Genomic DNA, 27,459 nt, shown 5'->3' on the forward strand with positions numbered 1-27,459 from the left:
AATTTTCACTGTTGAACTCAGTTTCAGTCAGCAAGCATCGGATCAAACTGTGCAGCAGAGCATCTGATCTCGGAGGAAGATGCACAGACGGGCACTGATGAATGCAAATGCATTTTCTCTTGTGCCTTCTCACCTATGACTTCTTGCCAACGGGCCTGTGCTCCCCCTGCCCCTCACCTCCTTCCCTCCCCTTCCCCCCGCCCTCACCATTACATTCAGACACATGCCTGCTTTTTTCTCATACTTTGAGAAAGGCTCAGGCCAAAATGTTGGTTACGTGTTCTTATCTTTGCTACATAAAGGCCTGACCGACATGGATGCAGACCTATGCACGAGTATACAGCTTCCAACATAAAACATTGAACACAATATAGGCCTGTCAGCCCACAATGTTCTAACCGATACAAACCTACTCAACAAGCGAAGTAAAACATGAACATCAGCAGACACTGTGGTTGAAGTAAAAACGCAAGGCTGTCAAACAGTGAACTTTATATAGCAAAGATAAAAGTACATAGCTAAGCTTTTGGGCTTGAGGCTTTCAGCAAGGTATGAACAAAATGTAGCCAGGCATCTGAACAAAATGGGGAGGGAGGGTGGTGGAGAGAGGCACAGTCTGAAAGGCAGGAGGTAATTGGTGGAGAAGGGAGGGAGAGGGAGAGCAGACTCCCTCTATGGATGGAGAGGGAAGGGGTGGAAAGCTGGAGGAAAGAAGACAAAGGGGAGGGAGAACGGAGAGCAGACTAGCAGAAATCGAAGGTCGATGTTAATGGGGTCCAGTTGGAGAGGGCCCAGGCAGAAAATCAAGTGTTGCTCCTCCAGTTTACGGGTTGTCTTGGTGGGATAGTCCATGAAGCTGTGGACAGACATGGGAGTGGGGTGTGGAAATGAAGTGGTTGGCCATGGGAGATTCCTGTCGCTGATGAAGTGACTCATAACCCTCTATTTTTCTTGCATCCATGTGCCTGTCTTTTGAATGCCCCTAACCCCTTGCAGGGCCATAACACATGTAGGACATCTCTGAGGCACTCCCAAGGCAAAAAACAGGGTTCAGTTTTGGTCACCAACCTACAGGGAGATATCAATAAGTATGAAAGACTGCAGAGAAAATTTACAAGGATATTACTGGGACTTGAGGAGCCAAGTTACAGGGAAAGATTGAATGGAGTTGGAGTTTATTCCCTGGAGCGTAGCAGAATGAAGGGAGGTTTAATAGAGTTATACAAAATTATAAAAAGGAAAATGCAAACAGGCTTTTTCCACTGAGGTTGGCTGAGACAGGGACTAGAGGATGGGTTAAGGGTGAAAGGGGAAATATTTGAGGGGACCGTTAATGGGAACTTCTTCACGTAAGAGGGTGGTGACAATGTGGATGAGCTGGTGGGGGAGGGGAGGGAGGGAGTGGTGGATGTGTCAGAATTTCTGTGGAATTTTGTTGTGGAAGGCAGGTCATTGGGTATATTTAAGGAATAAATAGACAGGTTCTTGATTAGCCAGGGCATTAAAGGTTATGGGGAGAAGGCCGGGCTGAGTGGGAAAATGATTAAATGACGGGCCGACTTGATGGGCTGAATGGTCTATTTCTGCTCCTACGTTTTACGGTCTTATGTTGGTTTGATTTTGACATTTAAGAGAAGATTGGATAGGTTAATGGATGGCAGGGCGATGGCCTGGGTACAGGTCAATGGGACCAGCATGGACTAGATGGGCTGAGGGGCCTGTTTCTGTGGGGATCTGTGGTTCCTCCACTATAAAACTGCTGAATTAAACCAAAATGGTAAAATTCAGTTGCCTTGAGTCCAGACCAACTGAACCAATTTGTGATGGTCCATCTGAAAGCGAAGCGGTCCTCCACGCCGCAGGCGGCGCTGTGGTTGCCGCGGGTGGGAGGAGGACCACCGCCCTCGGCCGCCCGTCACGAGCCGTGACGCCACAATCCGGCGAGCAGGACGGGAGCGGCGATGTGCGCAGGCGCGTCCTCCCCGGGACATGGCAACGGCCGGCAGGCACGGTGTCTTCGAGCTGATCCACCCGAACTCGAGTCTCCGCGGCGGCCGCGCAGCCGGCAAGGTGAGGAGCGGGATGGGTGGGAGTCGAAGCGGCCTGAAGGGCGAGGCCCCGGAGGGGAGGGCGGGGAGGTCCAGTACAGAAGAGGCGTGGGGGCCTAGAGGTCGGGCCCACGACTGGGTGGGGACGGTATCAATCACGGGGGGGGGGGGGGGTGGGAAGGAGAAGAGGGGGTGGAGGGGGGTGGGGGAGGAGAAGGGGGGGTGGAGGGGGGTGGGGAGGAGAAGGGGGGGTGGAGGGGGGCGGGGAGGAGAAGGGGGGGTGGAGGGGGGCGGGGAGGAGAAGGGGGGGTGGAGGGGGGTGGGGAGGAGAAGGGGGGGTGGAGGGGGGTGGGGAGGAGAAGGGGGGGTGGAGGGGGGTGGGGAGGAGAAGGGGGGGTGGAGGGGGGTGGGGAGGAGAAGGGGGGGTGGAGGGGGGTGGGGAGGAGAAGGGGGGGTGGAGGGGGGTGGGGAGGAGAAGGGGGGGTGGAGGGGGGTGGGGAGGAGAAGGGGGGGTGGAGGGGGGCGGGGAGGAGAAGGGGGGTGGAGGGGGGCGGGGAGGAGAAGGGGGGGTGGAGGGGGGCGGGGAGGAGAAGGGGGGGTGGAGGGGGGCGGGGAGGAGAAGGGGGGGGTGGAGGGGGGCGGGGAGGAGAAGGGGGGGTGGAGGGGGGCGGGGAGGAGAAGGGGGGGTGGAGGGGGGCGGGGAGGAGAAGGGGGGGTGGAGGGGGGCGGGGAGGAGAAGGGGGGGTGGAGGGGGGCGGGGAGGAGAAGGGGGGGTGGAGGGGGGCGGGGAGGAGAAGGGGGGGTGGAGGGGGGCGGAGAGGAGGGGGGGTGGGGCGGAGAGGAGGGGGGGTGGGGCGGAGAGGAGGGGGGGTGGGGCGGAGAGGAGGGGGGGTGGGGCGGAGAGGAGGGGGGTGGGGCGGAGAGGAGGGGGGGTGGGGAGGAGAAGAAGGGTGTGGAGAAGAGGGGGGGTGGGGAGGAGAAGAAGGGTGTGGAGAAGAGGGGGGGTGGAGGGGGGTGGGGAGGAGAGGAGGGGGGGTGGGGCGGAGAGGAGGGGGGGTGGGGCGGAGAGGAGGGGGGTGGGGCGGAGAGGGGGTGGGGCGGAGAGGGGGTGGGGCGGAGAAGGGGGCGGGGCGGAGAAGGGGGGTGGAGAAGAGGGGGGTGGGGCGGAGAAGGGGGTGGAGGGGGGTGGGGAGGAGGGGGGGTGGAGGGGGGTGGGGAGGAGAAGGGGGGGTGGAGGGGGGTGGGGAGGAGAAGGGGGGGTGGAGGGGGGTGGGGAGGAGAAGGGGGGGTGGAGGGGGGTGGGGAGGTGGAGGGGGGTGGGGAGGAGAAGGGGGGGTGGAGGGGGGTGGGGAGGAGAAGGGGGGGTGGAGGGGGGTGGGGAGGAGAAGGGGGGGTGGAGGGGGGTGGGGAGGAGAAGGGGGGGTGGAGGGGGGTGGGGAGGAGAAGGGGGGGTGGAGGGGGGTGGGGAGGAGAAGGGGGGGTGGAGGGGGGTGGGGAGGAGAAGGGGGGGTGGAGGGGGGGCGGGGTGGAGGGGGGGCGGGGTGGAGGGGGGGCGGGGCGGAGGGGGGGCGGGGCGGAGGGGGGGCGGGGCGGAGGGGGGGCGGGGCGGAGGGGGGGTGGAGAAGAGGGGGGGTGGAGGGGGGTGGGGTGGAGAAGAGGGGGGTGGGGTGGAGAAGAGGGGGGTGGGGTGGAGAAGAGGGGGGTGGGGCGGAGAGGGGGCGGGGCGGAGGGGGGGTGGGGTGGAGAAGTGGGTGGGGTGGAGAAGAGGGGGGGTGGAGGGGGGTGGGGTGGAGAAGAGGGGGGGTGGAGGGGGGTGGGGAGGAGAAGAGGGGGGGTGGAGGGGGGTGGGGAGGAGAAGGGGGGGTGGAGGGGGGTGGGGAGGAGAAGGGGGGGTGGATGGGGGTGGGGAGGAGAAGGGGGGGTGGAGAAGGGGGGAGGGGTGGAGAAGGGGTTGGAGAAGAGGGGAAGGGGTAAAGAGGGCGGGGGGGTGGAGAGGAGCATAAGATGGTGTACAGACACTGAATTATAGTAACACACAGAGAAATGCTGGAGCAACTCAGCCAGTCTCGCAGCGTCCAGAGGAGATGACGATATATAACCCACATTTTGGGCCTGTGCTCCTCTTCAAAGTATAATAATTTTTTAAAACAGGCAGGCGTTTGGATAAAGATGGGGGTGGAGCCCAGACTAACAAAAGGAGTTAATTAGATATGATGAGAAGTGAGAATTGATTTTGGCTCTGTGAAAGGAGACAGAATAAAAACACAACACTGGAGAAACTCAGCAGGTCAAACCATGTACTTGATGTAGCAAAGACAAAGATGCATAAACGTTGTTTCGGGCTGGAGCCTCGATGATCATCATTAACCTGTTGAGTTTCTCCAGTGTTGTGTTTTTACTCCAACCACGGTGTCTGGAGATTTTTGTGTTTCACTCCTGAGAGACAGAGAGGGGGGGGAGGGGAGAAAGGTGATGTGGGAAGAAGGAAGGGGTGGTTTTAACAGAAGCCGGAGAATTCTATTTTTGTGCCATCCAGTTGGAGGGTGCCCAAATGGAAGATGAGGTGTTCTCCAATTTGCTGGTTGTCTCAGTCTGGCAGTGCATGAGACCATGGACAGATAGGTCGGTGAGGGAATGGGGTAGTCAACTGAAATGGGTGGCCACTAGGAGATCCATGCTATTGCAGCAAAAAAGAGCCAACAAAGTGATTTCCCAGTCTCTCTGATGACTTCAATTGGAAGGACTTTTTAGGGGCCCAAATGATGATGAGGGAGGAGGTGTGTCTGCAAGAGGAGCATCTCCTGTGCAAGGGGCTGATTGGTGGGGAGGGATGATTGGACGAGGGAGTCCTTGAGCGATCGGACCCTGCAGGAGGAGAGGGGAATATGTGTCTGGTCGTGGGATCACATAGTAGGTGGCGGAAATGTTGGAAGAGGATATGTTGGACATGCAGGCTGGCGGGGTGCTAGATGAAGACGAGGCATCCTGTCTTGTGCGTTTGGGGGCAGAGGAGGACAGGACAGGTGTGCAGGTAGTGGAGGATATGCAGGTGAGGGCCCAGTTCATGGTGGTAGATGAAAAAGATTGGTGCCAGACCAGGGGGGAGTGGAAAATGTTGGTGTCAGTCCTGGGTGGAGGGGAGAATGTTAGTACCACTCCCGGGGGAAGTGAGAAGACTGCCAGTCACAGGCCACTTCCTGACCACAGTTTGGAATTCAGGCCAGTGCCCTGCACTGGTGTGCTGCTCTCCCAGAGTCTCCAACCCATCACGGTGACCTGCCCAGCACAGGTGCTTCCACCTTGGGCATAGTCCTCCCTAGTTGTAGAATTTTTTAAAAACACCATCAGCTCCTTTAACAGGCTGTTGAAAGCCTGTACAGTATCAAGGACGATCCTGCAGAGCAGTTCTGTGTCTCTGCTCCCTGCTCTCCTGGGTCTGAACAAGCGGCAATGCTGTGTTTTTTAACTCATGATTCCAAAAACTAGGTTTTGTGTTTCTCTGGTGATTGAACTAGTCAATTACACAGGTGGTTGAATAAGCTTTTGTTTCACAACTTCAGGATCTCTCCCAGTGCTTTGAATGAACTGAAGTTTGGCCATGTCTGGAATTGTTTTATTCTGAACACAGCCAGCTTCTGCCAGCAGCTGATGTTGGAGTTGCAAATGTTCCAAGATTTCATCAATAACCTCGACTCTTCAGGTTCCACTGGAATGGGACAAGGGAGGGATAAACTGTCAACCATTGGGTGGAAGGATGGGTTAACCATTCAGAGATACGCTGGAATTTGAGAAACAGGCAGTTGCGGAAGCCAGGTCATTTGATTGCATTTAATGCAGAGATTGATAGTTTCTAGATTAGCCAGGACATCAAAAGTAATGGGGGAGAAGGTCAGGCAGAGGGGCTGAGTGGGAAAATGGATTAGCTCATGCTGAAATGTTGGGCGAGATGTGATGAGCTGAATGACCTATTTCTGCTCCTATATCTTGGTCTTACTTACAGCAGGGCAATTAACTTACTGACCCTTTGGGACGTCATAGGAAACCTAGTCACTGTGAATTCCACTCTGAATGCCCGAGGTCTGGATTGAACCTGGCTCTTTGGTGCTGGGAAGTAGTGGCTGCATTTGTTTTTCTGCAGTAGACCAATTGAATCTAATATTGGCCAAGTGATGAGCAGGGGATGAAAGTGAAGGCTTTTAGTGATTGGTCGACTTTGACCACAGCAGTTGGTGCTGGGTCCCTTCGGGTTTGTTACATACATGAAGGAACTGGATGTGGTTTATTGGAGTTGTGCAGCTGGCAGATTATTTGAAAGGTGATGTTAATATGAGAGTAATAAAAGTTTATAATTTGGGAGGACGTACAAATTTTAGATTTACTGTCAGAGTACATACATGACATCACATACAACCCTGAGATTTGTTTTTCCTGAGGGTGAGGCATCATTACCACTTTATTGGTAGTGCAAAATAAAATGGTACACATATAAACAAATAAAGTAATGTAAAGAAACTGACAGTGCAATACAGAAAGGGGGAATAAAACGAAATGCACAAGTAGTCTTAAATGAGAGCCTGATAGAGTTTGTCCTTGAGGAGTCAGATGGTAGAGGGGTAGCAGCTGTTCCTGAACCTGGTGGTGCGAGTCAGGACTGAGTGATGAGGCGAGAGAGCTGGTATGAGGACAAGGGTTGGAGGAGTTGAACTGCAGCCGATGGGTGAACTAGTCAGGTGGTGAAGGATGACAGAGACTGGGAAGTAGTCTATGTACAATGACCACAGTCTAGTTGGGATCAGATTCCTTTGTATAGTATCTTCTTCCAAGAGACAGTCAGTACTATGACTTACTCCACACACCCCTACTCTTTGCTGCAGCTATCCCCTGAGCATAACATCAACCTGATCTGGACTGCTCGTTTGGAAGGATGCATTCTCTGGTCTTCTTCTGCGCGCAGAAAGTAATCTCGGACCACGCTTCCACCCGCAAAGCACTGGACTACATACCTCGTGAGATCTATCCCGTGCTCTTCAAAGCGGCGTTCTTGGACCTGCGGACACTGGTGCTGCGCGACGTGGTGCAGAGGTGGCCCTTCAGAGTTCTCAATTTCTCCACCATCCTGAAGAGGTGCAAACACTGCGACCGCGATATCATCCGCGAGAAACCCAACAAGCAGTGCTTGCAGGCGGTGATCATGGGAGTGAAGGATTATCTCATCACTGAGCTACGACAGAACCGAACTCTCAGCGGCAGGTACTGTTTACTCATTTACTGGATGTGACTGGCAGAGCTGGTGTCCAATCTCTAACTGCCCTCAAGCTCACATTAGAGGGGGTTCAGAGTTGACCATATTGCTGTGATCTCAAGATTCAACATTTCTTTACTTAATATTACAGAAAATTGGCATTTGGCAGCAAAAGTGTCACTCTGGCAAGCCTGGGATGAAGAGAATGTGACTGGGGTGGGATGGGTCCTTTAATGTCTTGGCACATCTCCTGAGGTAACGGAAGGTCTAGAGGGAGTTAATGGTCTATGAAGAGTGTGCTGGGATTGGAGAGGGTTCAGAGAAGTTTGTTCAGAATGATTCCTGGAATTAAGGGATTAGAGACATTTGACAGCTCTTGGACTGCACTCCTTGGAGTTCAGAAGAATTAGGGGGGACCTCAGAAACATTTCAAATGTTGAAAGTCGAGACAGAGAAGATGTGGCAAAGTTATTTCCATGGTAGGGGAGTTGAGGAAAAGAAGGGTGTCTATTTAAAACAGAGTTGATGGTCAGAGTGAAGGCCTGGGCTGTGTTCAGACAGCAGGTGGTGGACATGTGGAACAAGCTGCTCGAGCAAGTGGTAGAGCCAGGTATAATGACAACATTTTAAAGACATTTCGATAGGTATGTGGATAGGAAAGGTTTGGGGAATATGGGCCAAATGCAGGCAAATTAGCTTGGATAGACAACTTGGTCAGCATAGACAAGATGGGCCAAAGGGCCTGTTTCAATGCTGTGAAACTCTGACTTCATTTCTCATTAGACCAGTTTCCCAGGACTCATTACTGATGCAGCAATATTTTGATTTATTATTGATTTGCCAATTGCACAGATATCTTTTTGTATACAAACATTAAAACCATTTTGTTCGCTCCACAAGCTGGTAAACTATAACTACGGATAGTTACTCTGACTCCCCAACTACCTCTCCCTCTTCTCTGCCTCCATCATCAACCAGGTCACCCATTCACTAACAATGTGCTGAGTTGCATATGTGCACATTGAACCAGAGTCCAGATCAGCCATGAAACCACTACATCCTCTCTCAGCTACACTCCTAAACAGCAGAAGAATCTGGCCTTGACTGAACCTGCTTTTGCATGAAATGCGTGGGCTGAGATGTCTAGGTAACCACAGCTCTCTGAGCTTGTCTCCTGGCAGATGGCTAAAGAGGAGGGTTCGTAAAAAAACTATGAGACCTGGTGGATTGAAATTTAGATAATGGGTGGGTGCTGCATCGGTTGGAGGCAGAAGAATTTTCAAGGAGCTGTGAAATTTCAGTGGCTCAGTTCAGTAGAATTTTGGTAGAAGAATAGGATATCAAAGCAGGGATGCTGAGGCTTTAAAGGCACTGGTGAGGCCTAACTTGGAGCGCAGGGTACAATTTAGGCTCCTGATTTAAGGTGCTGGAGAGGGTTCAGAGACATTTGTCAAGAATGATTCCTGGAATGAAGGGATTAACATAGAAGGATGTTTGACAGCTCTTGAACTGTACTATTTGGCGTTCAGAAGAATGAAGGGGGTCCTCAGAAGCATTTTGAATGCTGAAAGGCCTGGACAGAGTAGATGTGGCAAAGTTGTTTCTCCTGGAAGAGAGGAGACGAGGTCAAGAGGGCACAACTTCAGGATTGAAGGTTTTAAATAAACAGAGGTGCGGGGGAAATTCTTCAGCCAGAGAGCTGCGAACCTCTTGAATTTGCTACCAATGGCGGCTGTGGAGGCCAGGTTGTTGGGTGTATTTGAGGCAGAGGTTGATAGATTTCTGAATAGTCAGGGTCTCAGTTATGGGGAGAAGGCCGGGCCGAGGGGCTGAGTGGGAGAATGGATTAGCTCGCAATGGAATGGCAGAGTGGACTTGATGGGCTGAAAGTGTGATCCATGATCAGATAACTGGCTCATGTCAGTCTGATTGTCTGATCAGAAATGAGAGCCAGAGTGTGGCCCAACCTATGCAGTTTCTGCTGCAGGTTCCTCAGTCGTGCTGCGATGTGCATGAATTCTATCTTTTGGTCAGTTCCCAATGGAGCGGCTCCCTGCTGAGGTGTTGAAGTTGCTGGGAAGTGGATTCATAACCTGCACTGCTTTTCGATTGGACATGCTGTGGTGAAGAGTGGGTAGGAGGGGGAGAAATTAGGTGTGTCGCCTTGAAATCACTGTTGTGCAGCTCAGATGAGGCTCAGCTGCTCTCATCTTAGTGTTGGACACTGTCCTTGAGGGAGATTAAGTAAGGAAACAGGAATACTGACTCTTTCTGCAAAAAAAATCATTTGGTCCGTGATGCTAAATTTCACCAAAGCTTCACTGATTGCACGTGATCTATAGTCCACCCTTCCCCCACATATTCACGTGCCCTTCCAAACTCCTCTTAAACACTACCATCGTATCTGCTTAGCAGCCTGTTCCAGGCAACTACCACTCTATAATAAGGCTTGCCCTGCAAATCTTTAAGCTTTCCCCTTAAATGCATGTCCTCTAGTATGTAACATTTTTACTCTGGGAGAAAGAATCAGACTGTCTGCCCCAGCCATTCTCAACCTTTTTTTTTAAGTTATGGCTCCCTGGGGACTCTGCTCATGGTTTATGGGTCCCCTTCCCCTTGAAACAGTCAAGTTTTGGTTTCTTATGTACTTCTCACCTACTGACCACACAAAAAATTAAATATTTATGTTACATGAGGTGAAAAGAAAACATTTACTGAAATGTGCTGTGGCCTCCAGGGGGACTGTAGGGCCTTCGTTGAGAATGGCTGGGGCAGACAGTCATCTACCCTTTCTCTGCATCCCATTTTATAAACATCTATCCAGACACTCCAGAATTAATGTCTCAAGTTTGTCCAACTCTCCTTTTTGCTCATGCCTTCTGCACCAGGCAGAATCCTGGTAAATCGCTTCTGTACCCTTTCCAAAGCCTCCACATCCTTCCTGTATTGGGATGACCAGAATTGCACATACAAACCTCCAAGTGCGGCCAAACCAAAGTTTCTAAGTTTTATGTTGCACGTATTGTAAGGTAAAACATCATGAGATGGGAATGTGTAGGGAGTTACCCTGTACAAGGCTGTAACAAGAAGGGGAGGTGTCCTTGTACTCCTGTTAGGTAAAACATCATGAGATGGGAATGTACGGGGCAGTAACAAGATGTGAATGCATCCTTGTACTTACAAGATAAGAGAGACATTGATGGATTGAGAGGCAGGAAGCTAGCAGGGAAAGGATAGCAACAGTTTTAGTCATTGGACAAGTAATGATATGATGATGTTCTAAGCACATATCCAAGGGTATAAAAAATCACCATTTTGCTGATAACGGCAGAATGCATTCTCCGACTAACATGTTTAGTCGCAAGTGTTACAATCCGGTAATAAAGAACAAAGAACCCTGATTTCGACTCAGCCTGGTGTTTGTCTCACTCATTCATGAACAAAGCAGACCTAACAGTATTCATGGCTATCCTTGGTGTTGTCTGTTATTTATTACGTATTTGGCCAGTCCATTGAAATGGGTGTTGGGAGATGGGAATGGTGGAGAGAACTTGGAGTATGTGGCTGAGATTAGAGAGGAACTGGGGCTAAAACAGACGAGCTGGAATTGTTAACTTCCTTTTTATTATTTTGCAGAAAAACACGAGCATCACATCTCAGAACAATTACAAGCTTAGGTACAGCAAACAGTCTTGATCCATATGATCTCTGGAGACCTTGTCTCTCCTTGTGTTTTGAGGAGATTCTTTGATCACGTATTCTTTAACTGAATGTGTGATCTCTGTCTTGTGCTGTTTGGAAGAGTCATCGATCCTCTCTACAGCTTCATGGGATAAATCTGGACCTTCCCTTTCTCATTTGGATTCTCCACAACAGTCCTGTGGGAGAGTTATGGGCTTTCCCATAAAACCTGGGCCTCCACTCAGCCCAGAAGGAGAATCAAGATTCCTTTATTGCCATGTAATATTACACGCCTTCAGAGTCGCCATTATTGTTCCCCAACACCCTTTACAGTAAGAAAGAGAAGCAATAGAAGAATCCCTTCAGAGTCCCCGAGTGTCCGTGGATTAAACTCCAGTGCCCCCGCAGCTGCACAGATGATCCATCGGCCGCCCGAGCTCCAGATCCAAACCTTTGACACAATCAGAAAGCCTTCAGTGTCTGAGGCCCTTCTTGCCCTCAGCACCCTCTTGAATCCTGACTCTGATACCTGGTTCCCATGAGCCAGTCTCCTGCATCCAGCAGCCTGTGTGGGTCCATTGACTGCAAGTCGCCCACAGCCTGTGTGAGTCCCTCAGCAGCTAAGCCCCTTGCTAGTCCGCCATTGTAGTCACTGATCTGTCCTGTAGGGTTGACTTCTTTGCTTTCCTTCTCAATGGTTGGGGGTGGGTGTTCTCCCCATTTCTGGAGCCCTGTGCCGATCTTCTGATTTCCCCCATAGTCTACGACCCCTCACAGCTGCAGCCGAGCATAGGCGCCACCATCTTTGGCACCAATCTCATTGTTTAAAATGCAACCCCATCTGCTCCTATAACAGGCTGTTTAAAGCTTATACGGAGCTGTTGGGATAAGAAGTTGTGTCTCTGCTTTCCACTCTCCTGAGTCTGCACCAGTGGCATCGCTGCCTTTTTAAAAAAATCATGGTTCTTCTCCCCACCACCCCCACTATGAGGAATCTCCATGAGGCATGCAGCAGTGTTATGAATCCCCCTCATTAGGGGCCACTGAGTGTATAGAGCCCTGAAAAAGAGTGGTAGATACTGGCAGCCAATAGAGTTGCTGCCTCACACGAGTCAGTCCTTATTGCATCCGTTTAGGTTGCCTCCCGTGTCCTAAATCTGATCAGACTGCTGTAAATTGCCCATGGCGTGTAGGTGAGTGGTGGAAGTTGAGGGGATTAGTGTAAATTGATGATCAGCACTGATTCAGTGGGCTGATTGGTCTGTTTATGTGGCTTGGCTTTGGCTTGGCTTCGCGGACGAAGATTTATGGAGGGGGTAAATGTCCACGTCAGCTGCAGGCTCGTTTGTGGCTGACAAGTCCGATGCGGGACAGGCAGACACGGTTGCAGCGGTTGCAAGGGGAAAATTGGTTGGTTGGGTGTTGGGTTTTTCCTCCTTTGCCTTTTGTCAGTGAGGTGGGCTCTGCGGTCTTCTTCAAAGGAGGTTGCTGCCCTCCGAACTGTGAGGCGCCAAGATGCACGGTTGGAGGCGATATCAGCCCACTGGCGGTGGTCAATGTGGCAGGCACCAAGAGATTTCTTTAGGCAGTCCTTGTACCTTTTCTTTGGTGCACCTCTGTCACGTTGGCCAGTGGAGAGCTCGCCATATAACACGATCTTGGGAAGGCGATCGTCCTCCATTCTGGAGACGTGACCCACCCAGCTCAGCTGGATCTTCAGCAGCGTGGACTCGATGCTGTCGACCTCTGCCATCTCGAGTACTTCGACATTAGGGATGAAGTCGCTCCAATGAATGTTGAGGATGGAGCGGAGACAACGCTGGTGGAAGTGTTCTAGGAGCCGTAGGTGATGCCGGTAGAGGACCCATGATTCGGAGCCGAACAGGAGTGTGGGTATGACAACGGCTCTGTATACGCTTATCTTTGTGAGGTTTTTCAGTTGGTTGTTTTTCCAGACTCTTTTGTGTAGTCTTCCAAAGGCGCTATTTGCCTTGGCGAGTCTGTTGTCTATCTCGTTGTCGACCCTTGCATCTGATGAAATGGTCCAGCCGAGATAGGTAAACTGGTTGACCGTTTTGAGTTTTGTGTGCCCGATGGAGATGTGGGGGGGCTGGTAGTCATGGTGGGGAGCTGGCTGATGGAGGACCTCAGTTTTCTTCAGTCTGACTTCCAGGCCAAACATTTTGGCAGTTTCCGCAAAACAGGACGTCAAGCGCTGAAGAGCTGGCTCTGAATGGGCAACTAAAGCGGCATCATCTGCAAAGAGTAGTTCACGGACAAGTTTCTCTTGTGTCTTGGTATGAGCTTGCAGGCGCCTCAGATTGAAGAGACTGCCATCCGTGCGGTACCGGATGTAAACAGCGTCTTCATTGTTGAGGTCTTTCATGGCTTGGTTCAGCATCATGCTGAAGAAGATTGAAAAGAGGGTTGGTGCGAGAACACACTGATTGGTCTGTTTATGTACACAATGACTATCCTGGATTTCCCCCCCCCCATGTAGTTATTTGGGAGGCTCATGGATCCTGTTTTGCATATAGTCCTTTGGACTTCCTTTCCACCCTGGGGCAAGGGGTGTAATCTGAGGGAGAATCTCAACTCTCTCCCTCCTTTAGCAACGTTATGACCTGGTTTGAAACTGATGCTGTCTGTAAGAAATTTTTATGTTCTCCCCGTGTCTGCATGGGTTTCCCCCAGGTGCTCCCATTTACTCCCACCTTTCAAAAATGTACCGGGGATTGTAGGTTAATTGGGGTATTTGGACAGCATGGACTCGGGCTGGAAGAGCCTGTTACCATGATGTATGTCTAAATTCAAATAGTGGGTATAATTTGCATAATTTATTTCCAGTTAGCCTTGCTGTAAAAACTTCTCGATGTAATCACAAATAACATGAAAATGGGCCAAAGAAAGAGGAAAATGTGACTGCCGAAATGTTTATTAATTGATGTGCCAATTAATTTCCCATCATTAGATGCTGTTGAAAGCCATCAAACTGCCCCGTGAGAGTCAGTCAGGGTTTGCAGGGCAGTTATTTAAAAAAGTATTCTGTGACACAGAAGACTTTGTTGAAAGTACTCTGCCCATGTTGACTCCGCTGGTTGTCACAGAATCAGACAGTGTGGAAATGGCCTTTGGGCCCAATTATGCCAGCCATCATCACCTATGTCGTTAATACACAGAAGTGCTGGAGAAACTCGGCAGCTCTTGCAATATCCTTAGGAGGCAAAGATCTAGCGCCAACTTTTTGGGCCTGAGCCCTTTCTAAAGGTATGAGCAAAAAGCAGGTAGGCTCCTGTATAAAAAGATGTGGGAGGACCGAGGAAGGGGCAACACCTCACTTGGAAATTTGCAGGGGACATCAACTGCATCCGGTGATCCCCCTCTGGCCTGCTCTACATTGGAAAGACTGGAAGCAGGCTAGGAGATCGCTTTGTTGAGCACCTTCACTCTGTCCACTGCAGTAACAGTGATTTCCCAGTGGTCACCCATTCGATTGCCTGACCCATTCCCTTGCTCACATGTCTGTCCACGATCTCATGCACTGCCTAACTGAGACCACGTGCGAATTGGAGGAACATCACCTCATATTCCTTCTGGGCACCCTCCAACCAGATGGCATTAATGTCGAATCCACTTCATCTCCCTCTTTCCCTATCTCCCTGTCTCCTTTCCTCCAGTTCCCCACTCCTTGTCTTTATTTCTCTCTTTCCTGATCTGTCTTTCCTTCAGCTCTGCATTCAAATTCAATCAGTTCTCATCTTTCCTCTCCTACCTTCCTAGCCATGGCCTGTTGCCCTGCACTCCTATGCCTGCCCTTCTCTCCTCCCCATACCATTTTATTGAGGCGCCTGCCTGCTTTTTGCTCCTACTTTAATGAAAGACTCAGGCCTGAAACTTTGTTTATATATCTTTGCCTCCTATGGACACTGCGGGGCCTGCTGAGCACTTTTGTGTATTAACTGTAATCGTAGCATCACTTACCTACAATAATCTCATTGCATTTTTCCCTCACCTCCAGATACCACCTCTCCCTGACACTCATGGGGCAATTTAGCATGGCCAGTTAACCTGCACACCTTTGGGAAGTGGGAGAACACTGGAGCATCCAGAGGAAGTTTATGTGGTCTCCAAGAGAATGTGCAAATAACTTGCAGGCAGCACCCGATATCGGGATTGAATTTGTGTTGTTGGAGCTGTACCACTGTGCCAGCAAAAAAAACCCAACTTGCTGCTTGAAAATAAGTCTTCTAGTAGAACTGCTCTACAGCCCAGGGTGCAGAGAACAGTACAACACAGGCCCACAATGTCTATGTCCAACCATGATGACAATTTAAACTATTATATGCACTTTGTAAATCAACCCCTCTAGTTTTTGGCTAGAAATCTGTAATTTTCCATATATTGCGTGTAAAAGTTGACCTCCCCCCTATTTTTGGCCCTGACTACCCGCCCATTCGACGTCCGATGCCTTGGCCGCCCTTCCACCGGAGCTCCTGAAGCCTCTAGTGCAGATTCTCGCCTAGGCCCCAGACGGCTGCCTATCTGAGCTCCCGACATCCTGAGCGTGAACTCTCATCTGGGCCCCAGCTGTCGGCCTGTCGGAGCTCCCAATGCCTCGATTGACGCAGATACTTTGGTCAAAAATATTATAGTCCATTCCTAAATTTGACCCTAAAAATTGGTCCATAAAATTTGACTATAACATGTATATCCTGTCTACACATGCTCTCTCTCGCGCTCTCTCTCTTCCATCCCTGCTGTAGAGCAATCCCTTAACATTGCTAAGAATCTGCTTCCATCAACCCACTGTCAGAATGTTGGAGGCACCCTTCACTCTCCACAACAAAAAACATGCCCTGTACAGCTCCTTTAAAAGTTCCCTTTCTCAACCTAAAGCTGTGCCTTCTGGGGCAAAAGAAAACTTCTGACTGACCACCCTATCAATGCCTCTCATCATTTTATAAACCTCAGGTCACTCCTCAGCCTCCAATGCTTCTCTCTCCTGAATGCAAATGACATCCTGGTGAACCTCTTCTGTACCCTTTCCAAAGTCTCAGCACCCCTCCTGTTTTGTGGTGACGAGAGCTGCACATAATATTCCAAATGTGGCTTAAGTTTTGTACAAAGTCAGGCACTGTGATTTAGATTTCCCAGTTTGATCTTAGCTACTGTTCAGAGAGGGAAGTGCTCCCTCAACACCCTCAGGCGCTTTCTTACAGCCAAATCAGTGAATAGTGGAGCACCCTTTTACGAAATATCACCCTGAAAAACTCTGTGGTGTAAAACTATTTGACTGTACTCCTTGGAGTTCAAAAGAATTGGAGAAACCTCATAGGAGCATTTCAAATGTTGAAAAGCCTAGACAGAGTAGTTGTGGCAAAGTTGTTTCTCATGGTCAGAGAGTCCAAGTCAAGAGGGCACAAAGACGGATTTATTTAGACAAAGCGAGGAACCTCTGGTATTTGCTGCCAGGGACAGCTGTTGGGACCAAGTCGTCGGGAGTATTTACGGCAGAAATTGACAGGGATCTGAATAGTCAGGGTATCAAAGGCAATGGGGAGAGGGCAGGGGAGAGGGGGGCTGAGTGGAAGAATGCATCAGCTTGTGATGGACTCGATGGGCTGAATGGTTTCATGGGTCTTGTAAAGCATAGGGAGACTTCAGAAAACAAACCTGCATGTAGCTGTGGAAAAGGGACCCCACTCTCCAAGTTTTATTGCTGTTAAGGGAGTGAACCAGTGGGACTGTCTCCCCATTTAGAAAAGAGTCTGCTTCTTTATTCCTTCGACCACAGTTCATGACCATACACTTCCCCACGCTGCATTCCATGTGCCACTTCTTTCCCCATTGTCCCAACCTATCCAAGTCTTTCTGCAGACTCCCTGCTTCCTCAACACTTCCTGACTGCCCGCCTATCTCTGTATCAAGGCTATCAATTCCATCACCTAAATCAATGATGACAGTCTGAAAAATAGCAGACCCAGCGCCAGCCCCTGCAAGCACTACTACTAGTCACCAGCAGCCAGCCAGGAAAGGCTCCCTTTATTCCCACTCTGCATTTCTGCCAGTCTGCAAATCTTCTATCCATGCTGATACCTTTCCCATCATGCCTTGAGCTCTCACCTAGTTTAGCAGCCTCGTGTGTGGCACCTCGTCCAAGGCCTTCTGAAAATCCAAGTAAACAACATCCACTGACTCTTCTGCTCATGACTTCCTCAAAGAACTTCAACGGATTTGTCAGACAAGATCTCCCCTGAAGGAAACCATGCTGACTTGGGTCGATTTTTATCTCGTGCTTTCACATACTTCAAAACCTCATCCTTAATAATGAACTCTAGAATCTTGACAACCTGGGTTTGAATCCTGTGTTGTCCGTAGGGAGTTTGTATATTCTCCTGGTGTCTACATTGGTTTCCTCCAGGGGCTCTGGTTTCCTCCCACCCTTTAATCATGCAGGGGTTGTAGGGTAATTGTGGGGCAGGAGCTCATGGGCCTGAAGGGCCTGTTACCGTGCTGTATGTCTAAATAATTTTCTGTCTTTTGCTTTCTCCTTTCCTCGAGAGGAGTGACCATTGCAATTTACCTGTCTTCTGGAAGCCTTCCTAACTAGTGATTCCTGAAGGATCACGACGAACATCTTCACAATCTCTTGGGCTACCTCTCTCAGAACCCTGTCCAGGTGACTTATCCACCTTCAGCTTCCCAAGAGCCTTCTCCTCAGTGATAATAATAGTGACTACATTCACTTCTTTCCCCTGAATCTCTTGAATTTCTGGCTTGTCAATGGTGTATTCAAAGATTCTTTTATCATGTACCTATACACAAAATGTCAACTTTTCATAGATAGTATCCGTGAAATTACCTCTAGTTCTCCGGCAGCTGCCTAGCCTCCGGTCTGGTTATTGGCAAATCTGAGTTCCCCAGATCTGAACCTCCAATGCAGTTGGGAAGCTTTCAGCGCCTGAGGCCTCTTCGGCAACCCTTCTTGTCCTCAGCACCCCATCGAATCTCAATCCCAAATTCTGGTTCCCATGAACCAGTCTCCAGCAGCACACAGCCCGTCAAGAGTCCTTTGGATGTCAGCTACTCACAGCTCGCATGGGTCCTTCAGCCACTGATACCTTGCTTGTCGAGTCTGCCTTGATCACCTTCCCCATTGGGTTGTCTCCCAGGCTTCTCTGTGGTGGGGAGGGATGGTATTCTCCTGCTTCTGGTGCCCGGCTGATCTCTTGGAGTCCGCAATCCCTCTTGGTCTGCTGCCAAACATGAGCACTTCCTTGTGAACATGGAACTCCTTTCTGAAAGGAAATGGTGGGGGTTAATTAGCTGGGTGAGATAGACTTGCTGTGCTGAACCTTTAGGTTGTATTTTTTCAGATGCTGCCTAACCTATTGTACCTTTCTCCTTGGCAAAGATCAGGGTAGGTACCTCACTCCTGTAAAGGTTTCGGAGGATATAGACAGGTGAGTGACCTTAGTCCTCAAGCTTAATACGTAACTCATGGTTTCCAACATTCATCCGCAGGAAGCATCGATCACTCCGTGTTGTGGATCTCACAGGATTGCAAGATGATGGAGACAGGCAAGATGCAGATACCATTGGCCAGTGGTCGCGAACTGTGGCTCTGGCTAAAGCCTGCATCGAGATATCTCGGGCCAGCAGGAGGGATGAGTTCAGTTCATCGAAGCGGAGGAAGGGAAAGAGCGGTACCCCTTTGGAAGGAGCGTATGACGGCCAGCTGTGTGTGGAAATACATGCCAATCTTTTTGTGACGAGTAACTCTTACGGTACAGTAAAGGATGCACTGCTCTTGGGGAAAACCTCTCCCTTATGTCTGAAATGCCGGGACCTTCGAGCAGAAGAATTATCTGCCAAGAAAACGAACAGTATCCTGGAGCTTCTGGACACCGTGGTTCTCAGGAAGCTCGAGCTGCGTTACAACAACCTCGGTCTATTTGGTCTCAGTACAGTGTTTCCTTACTTTCCTATGTTCGACAATCTGATCAGTCTGAAACTCCCCTACAGTAACATCGATGTGAGGCACATGACCTCAGAGATGGAAGAGTTCTTCCAAAACATGGTGTCTGTATTCAGTCAGCTGCCCAATGTGAAGGAGTTAAACCTGGCATCATCAAGACTATCGGGAAGGATCCGTGAACTGCTGAGGTGAGGGTTTGATGTCATTTTTTTCCCCAGTTGCTCTCTTTGAAAGTCTCCGGATGAATGGCACAGTTCATTCAGCAGTTCAGTGGTTCGAACCCCGCGCTATCTGTAAGGAGTTTGTACGTTCTTCTCGTGACTGCACAGGTTTCCTCCCACCGTTCAAAACATTCCAAGGTTGTAGGTCAATTGGGTGTAATTGGGCGGCACGGGCTTGTGGGCCGAAAGGGCTTGTTACTATGCTGTTTGTCAAAATTTAAATTTAATTTGCTCCCTATAACAACTACACCCTATAATTGAAGTTTTCCCTGTTTTTGTTTACAAAATGGCTTGGTGATAAAAGCCGTAGAACATTACAGCACAGAAACAGGCCCTTCAATCCTTCTAGTATGTGCTAAGCTATTATTCTGCCTAGTCCCACCAACCTACACTTGGTCCATGGCCCTCCATACCCCTCCCATCCATGTTCCTGTGCAAGTTTTTCTTAAATGTTAAAATTGAGTCTGCATTCACCACTTCAGCTGGCAACTGGTTCCACATTCCCACCACCCTCCGTGTGAAGAAATTTTCCCTCACATTCCCCCTAAACTTTTCCCCTTTCAGCCTCAACTCGTGTCCTCTGGTTTGTATCTCACTCACCAACAGTGGGAAAAGCCTGCTTTCATTTGCTTGATTTATATCCCTCATCGTTTTATATACCTGACACCTTGGTGCATTACTGAGTGTATGCTGTATTGTTGGATGTGATTACATCATGCTTTTAATGTTGTAAAATGCATGAAGTGCTTGATGAAAGCATTGAAAATGCAAGATGCTAGAGCTGTTGTGGCAAAGGAGCATTATCTCCATGAGTTTCATACGTTCACCCTTTGTATCGAGGAAGAGAGTGCATTGCCTTTCAAGTACCTTTCGCTTTGGAGCATGGAAGGATGAGGTGAGAATAGAGGTCCACAGGATCCTGAGAGGCATAGATAAGGTAGTCAGCCAGCACTTTTTTGTTTTTGTTCATCCTTCGTAGTCGAAGATGACCATGGCTTCAAAGTCAAATGGAAGATTGGTGGCGGTGGGTCCGGAGGTGACTGGTGAGGCTAATCCGGGCCCTGAAGGCTCGCCCACATCTAGGACACAAGTGGGTGGGTGCTGTCTTGGCAGTGGATGCTGCTCGGGCCTTGCGCACAGCACACTTTCGTTGCGCCTCGGTGATGCGCCTGACTTCAGCTGCACGGCTCCTGTGGTGATCTTGCTGCGCCAAGCTGGACGGTTGAGGGCAAGCTTGCCCTATATTGATGTCGATACCCAGGCCTTTGAAGGATGCTTTGAGGCAGTCTTTGTAATGTTTCTTCTCTCCCCCTTCTGAGCGCTTACCCTGACACGGTTCTCCATACAGCTGCTGCTTAGGCAATCGGCTGTCTGGCATTCTGACCACATGTCTAGCCCACCTGGCTTGGGCTTTCAGCAGGAGGGTGTAGAGCTGCAGAGCCCAGCATGCTCCAGGGATTTCCATGTCGGGGACTTTGTCCTGCCACCTGATGTGGAGGAGTCTGTGGAGACAGCTCAGGTGAAAGTGGTTGAACTGTTTGGCGTGTCTGGTGTAGACAGTCCAGGTCTCGCTGGCGTGAAGGAGGGTGGTAAGGACCACTGCACAGTAGACCTTCAGCTTGGTGGTAAGGCTGAGTCCTCTCCACTCCCAGACATTCTCACGGAGTCTCCCAAAGGCAGCACTGGCATCTGGGAAGGCATCCAACCTGTTGCTGTCATCCCGAACTTTTGTGGAACTACCGGATGGTTGTGATGAACTTGCTGGGGCAGCCAAACTTCTCCATGATCTTCCACAAACCTTCTCTTCTGACCGTATCGAAAGCCTTGGTTAGATCAACAAAGATCACGAAAAGGTCGCTGTGTTGCTCCTGGAGTTGGCGCACAGCAAAAATTACGTCCATGGTCCCGTGTTCAGCACGGAAGCCACACTGGCTTTCTGGGAGCAGACCTTGCTCAAGATGTTGGAAAAGGCAGTTGAGCAGGACGCAGCCCAAAATCTTCCCCGCAATGGACAAGAGGGAGATGTCTTGGTGGTTGTCGTAAGACTGGCGGTTGCCTTTCCTCTTGTAGATGTGGGACTATGCTGACATCTTTCAGCTGTTGCAGGACCTTTTACCCAGGTTGGGAAGAGCAAACATTAGAGGACATCTGAACAAAGTGAAGGGAGGAAAGTTTAGAGGAGACATCAGGGGTAATTTTTTTTATATGGAGATGTAGATGCCTGGAATGCCTTGCTGGGGATGGTGGTGGAGGCTGAAACAATATGGAAATTTAAGAGATCTTATACAGGTACATGGTTGAAAGAAAATGGAGGGTTTTGTTTTTTAAAATTTTTAAAATTTTGGTAGGAATATATAAGTTGCCTCAACATCGAGGGTTGAAGGGCTGTGCTGTAATGTTCTATGTTCTAAGTGAACTGGAGTTTCAATTTTATGGTGCAAATTGAAGAAATTTCAATTCCATCCCTCTTCATGCCATTTTTCCATTAAACTAAGGGGCTTCCTGTGCTGTCAATCCGAGCTGAATTCTGAACTTTGTATCTGTCCCCTTCCTGAACCAGACATCTCCTTGCAGTGGAGATGCTTTGTGACACCCAGACCTGACCTGCTTTAGTGAAGCATAGAACATGCACCTGCTGGAATCTTGACATTGGAGGATCTCAGCTGGTGATGCAGCTTCCACAGAGAGAAATGGTCAGTCTGTGTTTCAGGTTGGGCCCTTTTATAGGAACTGGTTGTAATATAGGGTGGTTGAAGTGTAGTGACACTTAAAGGGTTAACATTGTAACCATGTGACTAAGAACTTTTGAAAAACAAGATATAAGGTGATTAGCAGAAGCTCAGAGGTTTGGCCAGTATCCCTGTTGAAGGCCACTGTTGTAATTGTTTGATTCAGGATGAAATGTATTTTTAAGGTGGTCACCAGAAGCTCTGAGGTTATGTCATTTTCCAGGGTGAAGGCTACTAATTGCTTGATGAAAGACAAAAAATATTTGTGTTTGGTTAATTACAATGGAATAGCTTGTGATAGCAAGAATTGCATTTCAACCGTGTAACTGCGAGAACTAAAAAACAACCAGTCTGTCATGTATCCTGAATGTACAAACATTCCTGTATCTTGGAGGCAAGGGGAGCCTCCCTTGGAGCAGGACTAGCCTCTATGCAGTGCCTCTTGCTACAACAGGATACTCAGACTTTGCAAAGCAATAAAGGTGTTTGACCTTGCACTGGTCCTGGAAATTTATTTGCGTCCGGAGTGGTCCTGACCTGAAATACTGACTGACTGCTCTAGTGCTGTCCACCTCTGTTCCAGCCTTCATGAATTTCAGTTTATTCAAAGCCGAATTCAAGTTTCTTGTCACATGTACCAAGATGTAGTGATAGAGGTTGTATTGTGAGCAGGCCAGAAGACAACCCATACATAGTATGTTCAGTAAGACACAGTATAGCTGTACAGAGATACAGAGAGATATCAGTTGGTAGCATAATTTTACTGGCGTGCAGGAAAGAAACTATCCTTGATTCTGATGGGGCACGATCTTGCATTCAAAAATACTTGCACTCCACATTCTATCTCACAAGCCCTGATTTTTTTTTCCCCCAAAGTTCTCCAAGAGTCACAAGAATGGATCCTGCTACATTTTTTCTATGTCCATAATTGAAACAAAGAGTTCTTTGCTCCCTACCTGCACAAACCCTCCCTCATTCCACCTTAAAACCCATCGTGTGGCCAGCTATCTTTGAATTGGCCAGTTTACCTGACTTGCTATGATAAACGGGAGCAGGAGTCAGCCATCTTGCCTGTCGAGGCTCCTCTGCCATTCAGTAAGATCACAGCAGATCTGGCAGTGGACTGGGTTCTACTTACTTAATCTCCCGTTCCCCTCAACCCTTAATTCCCTATTCAAAAATCTACTTGTCTTAAATTCATTTAATGAGGCTGCCTCTACTCTTTCCCTGGGCAGGGATTTACAACTTGGAGAAGCAGCTTTAAATCAACTTTCCCCAAATTTTGAGTCAGTGTCAAGTTGTCATTTCACCTGCTTCAACCTCCCCGCTTCTATCTTATTTATTCCTTTAATAATTTTGTCATTTCTCTCAGATCATCTCCCCTCTCTTTTCAAATCTCCAATGAACTTAATCCCAGGATACTCAGATCTGTCCTCGTAAACTAACCCTTCAGATCTCGGATTTGAATATTCAACTGTCCAGCGACTAACTTGTCCAAATCATACATCAACTCGCTCTTGACCCTCATGAAGGGAACTGACAAAGAAGGGACCAGCAGGGAAGAGGAGAGATTTATTTATATTATGAGTTCTGACCTTGTACCCTCTGCTTGAAAGGTTGGAGAAGTAGATTCAATATTAGCCTTCAAAAATGATCAACATTGGAAGGAAATAAATTAGCAAAATGGACAGAAAAATGATTAAGTTGAAGGTTTGTCATCCGATTGTACCAGTACAACCCAATGAAAGAGTGTCCATGGTATAGAACAGTACAAACACAAATCCAGACAAATGATATGCTTACCCAGAATATTAAAATGTATATTATTAATATAGTTAAAAACTCTGGTATCTGAAATTCAAGCAACTGGCAGCCTCAAACAACCATCAAAAAAAACCGAGGAAAATAAACTTCAAAATTAAAATAACTAAGAATAAAATAATAGATTTTTAAAAACCCAAGCTTAAACTTATGAATAAATGTTCTCTGAAGTAACACATCAACCTTTGGTAAAGATGAGAACAAATATTCAGCCTTGGTTGTGCTTTGCTTGTAGCAGCTGTTTGAATAAAGTTGTGTGAAACAGGTATGGCATCACCCAGGATGAAGAACTGGTTGATGTCTCTTAGTGTCTCCTTATCCCTGCTTAGTAAGAGTCGCCCCAGTCAGAGGCTTTATCTGTAAATTTGGGAAGTGGTGGGGGGTGTAAATTAGCTATATTGTTCATCTTTCGGCAGCTCTGTGGAGGGGGGAGGAACCTGCAGATGCAGTGATGGTTAAATGTTTTCAAAGAATGCAACTGAAAATAAAGTGAAATGCTTTAAGGTTTATATATTTATGCAAGTAAAGTTTGTTCAGTGTAAGTACAGTCTAGTATTTTTGTCTTTTAACTGTTTATTCTTAATACAGATGTATGAGATGGGTATTGTAAGAGTAAGTCTGAAGCAACTGGAAAATACACTTATCCAGCATCTACCAATCCCCATAGGTGCCAGATACCATGGATTTTACAGTAAATAAATTGACAATCAGCAATTAAAATTTGCTTCCAGCTCAGTTGATTCTTGAGTGTATTATGCAAAATAATTTTGTCTCCTTAATTGTACTTTGCCTGAAATGTAAATGACCTGGTTCAAACAGTGTTTTGCAGAAGCCTCTGGAAAGCTTGGAGCTCCCCTACTGCTACCTTCTCCCAACAGACACAACTTATCTGGCCGGCAGCCATCACGCCCCTTTCTTGAGAAAGCTAGACCTGAGTGGCAACAACTTGTCCGACGTCCTCCTGAACCCCTTCTGCCAGCTCCTGCAGCAGGCCTCCAGCTCGCTGGTATACCTGGACATCATGGAGTGCAGGGTGATGGACAGGCAGCTCACCTCCTTCCTGCCTGCCCTCCGCCATTGCTCTCAGCTCCAGTACTTGAGCTGCTTTTGCAACCCGATCTCCAGCCAGGGCCTAAAGACTTTGCTTCATACTGCGGTCCAGCTGCCATCTCTTAAAATTGTTGTGCACCCTATCCCAGTCGACTGTTACGAAGAAGGACTGCCCTGGCCCCCATCCACCTACGACCTCATTGACTACAGTATCGATCAAGAGAAGCTCAGCAGGGTTGATGCAGAACTGAATGAGATACGCTTGAAGGCGGTGAGAACAGATATTGTGACAACAGTTGAGCTATACAACGACTTCTCCCTTGATATGTTGCAGTTGTACTGAGACAAAGCTCCTTCCTTTTTTAACATCAGGGACAGCTTGTATTAAATGCACTTGAGACCCGTGCAATGCATATGAATGTTTATATATTCTCAAAAGTCTGCTTAAAAGTTAAAAAGAAATTCATTTCATTGACACCTTTTAAAGATGAACAAATTTATTTTATGCCTTCCCAGTTCAGTTTGCACAAACAGGCTGCACAAAGCTTAAGGAAGTAACTTGTTTTCCAACCCATAAGAATCAGGTTTATATGGTCATGGAATTTGTTTTGCGGTGTAAATATTGCTAAAAATTATAATTCCATAAATAAGTTAGGACTTTATTCCCTGGAGTGTAGAAGAATGAGGGGAGAATTGACGGAGGTGTACAAAATTATGAGAGGCGTAAAAAACACGGTCAATGCCAGTAGGCTTTTTCCACTGAGGGTAGGGGAGATGCAAACCAGAGGATGTGCGTTACGGGTGAAAGGGGAAAAGTTAAGAGAGACATTAGGAGGAAGTGGTGGGAGCGTGGAACGAGCTGCCAGCTGAAGTGGTGAATGCAGGCTCAATTTTAACATTTAAGAAAAATTTGGGGAGGTACATGGATGGGAGGGGAATGGAGGGCTATGGACTGGGTGCAGGTCAGTGGGTCTAGGCAGAAAAATCGTATTGTGCAGTACAAGGTGCAACATTACTATAAATTATAATTCCGCAAATACAAGATTTAAATAATAAATAACTAATGTAAAAAAAAAAAGAGAAAAAGCGAGGTTGTGTCCGTGGATTTGTTGTCCATTCAGAAATTTGATGGGGGGGGGAAAAAGCATAAGTTTTTGTAACATTAGGTGATGGTAACAGTGAAAAGAGGGCATGGCCTGGATGCTGAAGATCCTTGATGATAGAAGCTGCTTTCTTGAGGCACCACCACTTGTAGATGTCCTTAATGGACTGAAGACTGATGCCCATGATGGCACTCTCTGAGTTCACAACCCTCTAGCCTATTCCTGTCCTGTGCATTGGCACCTCCGTACCGGACAGTGATGCAACCAGTCACTGCTTACCTGTAGAAATTTGCCCGTCTTCGGTGACATACCAGGCTATCGGTGAGTTTGCTTTAAAATGTTGGATGCTTGTTAACACGAGTTGCTATCGAATTAAATTCTGAAAGGCAGCATCGATTGGTGATGTCTCTTTCTTTGGCTTGGCTTCGCGGATGAAGATTTATGGAGGGGGAAAATGTCCACGTCAGCTGCAGGCTCGTTTGTGGCTGACAAGTCCGATGCGGGACAGGCAGACACGGTTGCAGGGGAAAATTGGTGGGTTGGGGTTGGGTGTTGGGTTTTTCCTCCTTTGCCTTTTGTCAGTGAGGTGGGCTCTGCGGTCTTCTTCAAAGGAGGTTGGGGTTAGGGTTAGGCACCACCACTTGTAGATGTCCTTAATGGACTGAAGACTGATGCCCATGATGGCACTCTCTTGAGTTCACAACCCTCTAGCCTATTCCTGTCCTGTGCATTGGCACCTCCGTACCGGACAGTGATGCAACCAGTCAATGCTTACCTGTAGAAATTTGCCCGTCTTCGGTGACATACCAGGCTATCGGTGAGTTTGCTTTAAAATGTTGGATGCTTGTTAACACGAGTTGCTATCGGATTAAATTCTGAAAGGCAGCATCGATTGGTGATGTAATTTGGAGAGAAGGGGAGGATGTCATTAAGCAGATCTTTGAAATAAATTTTTCACTGAAGAGTTGATTTGTTTCCTTCCCCCCCCCCCCCCCCCCCAACCCTACTCCTATTGACAGGCCAGTAGTTAATGGCCTCAGTTCAGAATCATATTGTGGCAAAGCATCAGATTGGAGGTCCGGACAGAGGGCGATTATTACAGGAGTGAGTACCATCTTGAAATAGTATGGGAACATTGACTATAATGTAGATTGGAGGAAAAGGGGAGGATGTCTTGAAACAGAACAACAATCAATGGTTTCTGTTATCTTAAATGGATGTGGAAGTGGTAAGTTTATTCTGTCATTTATTCTGTCATTCATCTACACCAGTGGTTTTCAAGCTGCCCCTCCTAAACTCACATACCACTTTTAGCAATCGCTATGCCAGAGGAGCTCTGTGATTGGTAAGGGATTGTTTAAGGTGGGATGTGGGTGGGAAGAAAAAGTTTGAAAATCACTGTTTTAATCAGGTGCAGTGCTGCAGGAGTGCCACTGTTGCACTCCTGTACCTCCTTGTTGCCAGTTTTAGTGAGGTCCTGCACATACAAAAATTACCACTGGACCACTGTTTTAATCGTCTCTAATTGACTCGCGCACGGTTTCAGAACTCCAAAGAAAATAGGCCAATGACAATTTTTCTCAAGC

At 48.5% G+C, this 27,459-nt stretch overlaps 1 protein-coding gene across 1 annotated transcript; it reads left to right on the forward strand.

Annotated features, from left to right (window-relative positions):
- The first annotated feature begins 1,917 nt into the window (after positions 1-1,917).
- On the forward strand, positions 1,918-25,179 carry LOC138751956 (leucine-rich repeat-containing protein 14-like). Its single transcript, XM_069914974.1, has 4 exons — positions 1,918-2,070; positions 6,923-7,298; positions 18,496-19,137; positions 24,540-25,179. Exons 2-4 carry the CDS (start codon positions 6,973-6,975, stop codon positions 25,111-25,113), a joined length of 1,542 nt encoding a protein of 513 aa, XP_069771075.1. The 5' UTR covers positions 1,918-2,070; positions 6,923-6,972; the 3' UTR covers positions 25,114-25,179.
- Positions 25,180-27,459: the final 2,280 nt, after the last annotated feature.

The sequence above is a fragment of the Narcine bancroftii genome, chromosome 1 (genome assembly GCF_036971445.1).
Source record: "Narcine bancroftii isolate sNarBan1 chromosome 1, sNarBan1.hap1, whole genome shotgun sequence".
NCBI lineage: Eukaryota > Metazoa > Chordata > Chondrichthyes > Torpediniformes > Narcinidae > Narcine > Narcine bancroftii.